This window comes from Petaurus breviceps, unplaced genomic scaffold (assembly GCF_028583685.1).
Source record: "Petaurus breviceps papuanus isolate PSGF00001 unplaced genomic scaffold, PetGlider_PUasm1.0 186, whole genome shotgun sequence".
Taxonomy (NCBI): domain Eukaryota; kingdom Metazoa; phylum Chordata; class Mammalia; order Diprotodontia; family Petauridae; genus Petaurus; species Petaurus breviceps.
Genome location: NW_027185798.1, coordinates 44970631 through 44976630, shown reverse-complemented (window position 1 = coordinate 44976630; position 6000 = coordinate 44970631). Strand labels below are relative to the sequence as shown.

Genomic DNA, 6000 nt, shown 5'->3' with positions numbered 1-6000 from the left:
AGGGAGAGGGTAACGGGCTAAGAAGTGATTAGAATTTGCCTTCCTCCTCCCTCTTTTTCCATTTCATAATACTTGTACCGCCACTATAGATCCCACACTGGACTGGAACTAAGGTGAAGAAGTAGGAAACAAGACTGAATGAAGTGTTCTGGGCATCAGTGGTATCAGTAAAGGGAGAGGATGAATTAAGAGAGGACAAGCCTAAACATTGTCATTGAGAAGGAAGGGGAATTTCGATGACCACTTAAGAAAAAGAGATGTTTGGAGGATATGTTTAACAGTTTTGGCCTGAAACGTCTAAGGACATCCAGGTAAAGAGTAAGAATCAAGTTCATCAGAGGCATTAGTATTGAATAAGTAAATTTTGGGAATCATCAATATAGATCATTGAAAATATAGGAATAGATGAGATCATCAGTCAGCAGACATTTAAGTTCCTATCTATACATGCCAAACTGGGCTAAGCATCAGGCATTGAAAGGGAAAAGTGAAAGATTTTGCTGCCAAGAACTTTTGTTATACTAGACCTGTATAACTTTTTGTTATATTAGACCGGTATAAATAAATACACGGTTGATTGAAGGGGGCATTAGGAAAGTGATCAGGAATCGTTTCCTATAGAAAATTGAATAGAGTCCTGAAAGAAATGGATTCTGAGAGGCAGAGGCAGGAGAGAAAAGGCCATGAAGGCCGGAGATGAGTGTTATATGAGGAACACCAAGTATGTGTGTACATCTGGATTATAGAGTGCAGAAAGTAGAATAACATCTAATGAAGGTGGAAAGGTAGATTGGAGCCAATTTGTGAAGTACCTTAACACTCTAAAAGAAGAATTTATCCTAGAGACACTTGGGGGTCATTGGAGTTTATTGAGGAGGAGAATGAGATGTTCAGACCTGCACTTCAGCAAATTTACTCTATCATCCGTGTGGAGGATGGATTTGAGATGGGAGAGACTTGAGACAAGGACACCAAATAGGGTGACAGATGATAAGGGCCTAAACTGCCAGAGGATGGAAACAAAGCGTGAGGAGCGGGAAGAGGTTGAGTGAGATATACTGTGGGGTATAAACAACACGATGTGGCAACTAATTGACCATGTTAGATGAGGTGAGATGGGTAGTTAACAGTAGAATGACTAGCTTGCCAACCTGGGTGACTTGAAGGATGGTGTTACTTGATAGAGAAGTTTAGAATAGAAATGGGTTTAAGGAGAAAGATAATGAGTTCTGTTTTGAATATGTTGAGTTGAAAATGCCTGTAGGGCAGCCAGTTTGATGACAGTTGTAGATGTATGACTATAACTTCAGTGAGAGTAGGACTGGATAAATATACTGTAGATTTGGGGGTCATCTCCATAGATAAGATAACTAAACCAGTAAGAGTTGATCACTGTACCAAATGAAAGAGTAGAGAAGAGAGGAGAACCCAGAGAGTGCCTTGAGGAGCACTTACTTAGAGGCATGATATGGGTGATGGACCAACAAAGGAAACTGAGAAAGCTGTGAAACTACTAGGAATAAAGCAAGGAAAGAATTATTTTTTTCTCTTCCCTCTCTATTCCCTTCCTCCTCTCTTAATCTTTTCCCGTTTAGATGAGTGTGGTCAGTAGAGTCTGATGCTGCAGAGAAGTCAAGCACACTGAGGATTAAAGATAAGATAGGCTATCAGACTTGGCATTTAAATCATCAGTAAGGTGGAGAGAGCAGTAGCAGTTGAATGATAACGTTTGAAACCAGATGGCAAAAGGTTGAGAAGTCAGTAGGAGGCAAGGAAGCAGAACCATTGAATATAGATTCTTTTCTCTAGTTTAGCAGAGAAGGAAAGGAGAGAGATAGGATAATAGCTTGAAGGGATGAAGGTATTTTAAGAATGGGGGAGACTAGAGTATTTTTGTAAGCAAGCAGGGGAAAAGCCAGTCAATAGGAAAAAAAAAACTGAAGTTTGAGGGGCAGGGAGAATAGATGCATGCAGAGAAATAGGCCCTGGTGAGAAAGGTCAGCTCTTTACCAGACACAAAAGTAAAGAAGGGAATAATGGGGGATTTTGGCAAGAGGTTTTCATGAGGAGGAAAGGGATTTCAAAGAGAATTAGATGAGGTCCCGGTTGAGATTAGATTAACCAATTTGTAGTGATCTTATTCCTCTTGGTTTCATGATTTCTTCTGGCTCCATTCAACAATACATGAGAAGGAATGAAGGTGAAAAGTGGGAGTTTGGTTGGGGTTTGGCAGGATTGTTAGTCAGCAAGTATTTATTAAGTGCTTTAATTACAAGGCACTGTGCTAAGCACTAGAGATACAAAGAAAGGCAAAAACGTTCTAATGGGGGAAACTACATGCTAAGAAGATATTTACAGTGTGAATTAAGGTAATCTGAGGGGGAAGGCTCAAGCAAAAAGGAGAGTGGGGGGGTGGGATGACAGCTAACTGCCAAGAAAGGCCACTTGCAGTATGCCTCAATAGAACAACAATAGGGCAAGAAATTCAAGAGTAGAAAACATTGCAGAATTGAACTGGTTAACTATAAGTTCAAGATTGAGAAAGGAGACAAGTGAGTTTAGAGCAGGGTTTATGGCCAAGGAGAGTACTGAGGGATGGAGGTATTGGTGATCTCAGTGAGGGAGAAGAACAAGTTTAGAGAGAGGAAAGGCATGGGAGAAGGGGATCATGGAAAACTGGTATGTCATAAAGTGATTTGAGTTTTTGATCTTGTGAGTGATGGCCAGGTCAAGGCTGTTAACCATCCTTGTGTGGGAGTGAGACAAAGTACAAAAGAGTAAGCTGTAAGAGTTTGAGTTGTATGAGATTGAGAGGTCAGTTATTATATGGAGTTGGGCTGTAAAGAGAAACTGTGAGGCAAGTACCTAATTCCCTGGGGTGAAAAGGAGAATGATTTAGGAACTAGTAAATACCTGTTATTAAAATCTGGATTTTGTGAGAGATTTCAGTGGAGTGAACCTCAAAAGAGAGATGGTTGAGTAGAGACAGTAAAGAAAGTATGGCAGTGATATTGGGGGACCAAAGAGTCTAGTGACTTACCTTCCAGGACCTAGAAGAGAAAACTAGAGAGAGTGGCTAAGGATGTGGTGTTATTTTTTTTTTCCTTTTTCTTTTGGAGGGGGGAAAGCAGGGCAATTGGGGTTAAATGTTCCCTGGAAGGAGTGTGAGAAAGAATGATCAGATAGCTACAAACAAAGGTAGAAGAAGATTTATTTGACATTTCAGTTTTATATATGATAAGATTCCTTTGAAAACTAATGGTTCCTCAAGAGAAAGTTTATTATTTTTCTGGGAGAGGTGGGGCATGAGTATATCTAACCTATTCAAAAAGGCAAAGTTTCTTAAAACTAAGCAAATTTTTGTAATCTATATATATTTTCATTTACTTGGAAGACATAAGGTACCTTGTTTCCAGTCTAAATAATTCTTACAGAGGAAAAGTACAGCAAAATCTCAGAACAATGCAGTTTACTTTTAAACAACATCATATCTAAGACTTTACACAGGGCTGTTGGCTTCTTTGCCCCAGTTTTAACTCATTCAGAAATATTTTTGAAATTAGCAGATAAGAGTGTCCTATAGGTATATTAAGAATAAGGTACACTTATTAGCCATGTGACATTGGGCAAGTCACTTAGCCCCAATTGCCCCTACAAAAAGCAAAAAAAAAAAAAAAAGAATATCAAGTAGCCTACATGACTGTGCTTAAAAGAATAAGGTGATAAAAGGAGAATTCACAAAAATGAATTTTCATTTTTCTTGGACATGTACCTAGGATGTACTCATTCATGTAACATTAAAAAATTTTTTTTACTATATATTAGACATTTCCACATACAGAGGTGACAGTATTTTTGATCATTTAAATGACTTTCCACCTTTTCACTGCTGTTAAATAGTGAAGTGATGTTTAGTTTTTATGGTCAGAGTTGAACCGAGTGAAATTTACTATGGGATGTGTATTTGGCTTGAAGGTAACTATCATTCCTGTGTGTTCTGATTTTCAGAGGTGCACTTTAGTCATTCAGAGTTGTACTGCAGAGGTATGAGTTTAAAGATGGTATATTTGTCCAGTTTGGTACATAATTATGTCCAATTTGTTACATAATTAGCTATATTCCTCGCCCAGAATTGTCTCTCCAAAGAAATAAATTATCAGTTCCCTGATTAAATATGTAGACTTAAATGATTTCATTGAATTTTTACATATGGTCATCTTTTTAAAATATGCTATATTTTGAACTAGATTTACCTTACTCTAATATTATGATTTAGGTCATAGTATAGAACCTTAAGAAATTAAAGAGCTGTAAAAACTACAAAAATTGTGATTTAATTGAACTGTGGTCTCTTTTTAGCTGCTAACTTTTGTCAAGAGGTTTGATTCTTGGATGCTTAACTTTTATCCACTTTCATTTTTCTAGACAGTACAGTTTGTCCAAGGAATCTTTGTTGAAAAATATGACCCTACAATAGAAGACTCCTACAGAAAGGTAAGCAATGGAACGTGTCTCAGCATTTTCACTGTTGTTTTCTTATAACTTGAAATCTTGGTACACAAAATTACTGCATAAAAACAAGTTTTTTAAATTAGATATAAATTCTCTGCATGAGTCATAAATACATTTTTAAATACTTAAAACTTTCATAAATTCATAGATCTATGTCCTCTTACCACTTCTCAATGGTCCATTGCTATTTTAAAGATCTTAGAACTAAATATTAAGTAGAAGGATAAACCTTAAAACTATGGTAGTATTCACCTTTTTTCTGAAAGAAATTTGTATATGGAGGAAAAAGTACTTCAGCATCTTTACAATAGGTCCACTTTTGATTTTTACCTATTTCTTATGGTTTAATATTTCCATAATGGTCATGCTTGAAATCATTAAGTGGTTATAAAATTGCCTTTTATTTATTTTGTTGCTTGTCCCCCTTTAAAAGTTAAGAATTATGAGTTTGGTCTGGGCAAATGACCATACTGTTATAGCTATAAAGACCTGTGGCAGTCTTACCAATTTTCCTCCCATTTTTATGTTAATAAGAGGGATGGAAAAGAGAATGTGTTAAAAGATCATTGGAGAGAGCAGTACTCAAATCAGAGACCATTTTTCTGCAAATGGGAAAGAGAAGTTCTTTAGGAAGTTGTCATGATATGATTGTAAAATGAGTGCCATAATTTTTGCTGAATGAAATCTTCAGTGAGTGGAATTGACAAGATATAGATATCTGTCATTAAAAATAAAATACATATGAAATTTTACACTAACTAAATTGAGAAAATTATGGAATAATTCTACACTGTCATAAATTAATTATATATTACTTGAACCTTTCTTGGGTCGCTTTGGTGCTATCTTTCCTTTCACCAGAACCACAGGAAGGAGTTTCCAGCATGTAGATTAGGGTTCCTGCAACAGCTAGTGTTAAATTTCTATCTGTGCTGATCTGCTCTGATTCAAAACCAATTATAAAAATAGTAGCAAGGAGATACTTTAGAAGGTTTGGCCTTTTTGTGTGTATAAATGTATGTGTTTGGAGTAGTAAAGCTTTTTTAAGCCTGAGAAGTAAGCTACTGGAATGCCTGCAGTTCCTCAGAAACATCATTACTTGAAGTACTGCAGTGTCTAGAGTATCACAAGACCTGTTCCTGTGTTAGCCTCATCTTAGGATCATAAAAGCACAAATTAGAACTTTTCATGTCCTCTAATCCAGCCCCTTGTTTTACAGAGAAGGGAACGGAGACCAGAAAGGTTAAATGAACTTGCCCAAAATGCCATAGGTAGTGAATAGCTAAACTGGGCCTGGAACCCAGCTTCTGTGACTCTACGTCCAATGATCTTTATATTGCATATTTAGGGGAATGCTTTCTGTATGGGTAAATTGTACATTATTACCGTGTTTCCCCGATAATAAGACACTGTCTTATTAAATTTTTTTTGGACACAAAAACACCAGAGGGCTTATTTTCAGGGGAGGGCTTATTTTAATGAACATTG

General features: G+C 36.8%; 1 protein-coding gene across 1 annotated transcript in view; it reads left to right on the top strand.

The window, feature by feature from the left end:
• RAP1A (RAP1A, member of RAS oncogene family) overlaps positions 1–6000 on the top strand; it is an 88035-nt gene that overhangs the window by 65209 nt on the left and 16826 nt on the right. Inside the window, exon 3 of the mRNA XM_069089282.1 lies at positions 4426–4494. Coding sequence (XP_068945383.1) covers positions 4426–4494 — 69 coding nt within the window. The remainder of the gene's footprint in view (positions 1–4425; positions 4495–6000) is intronic.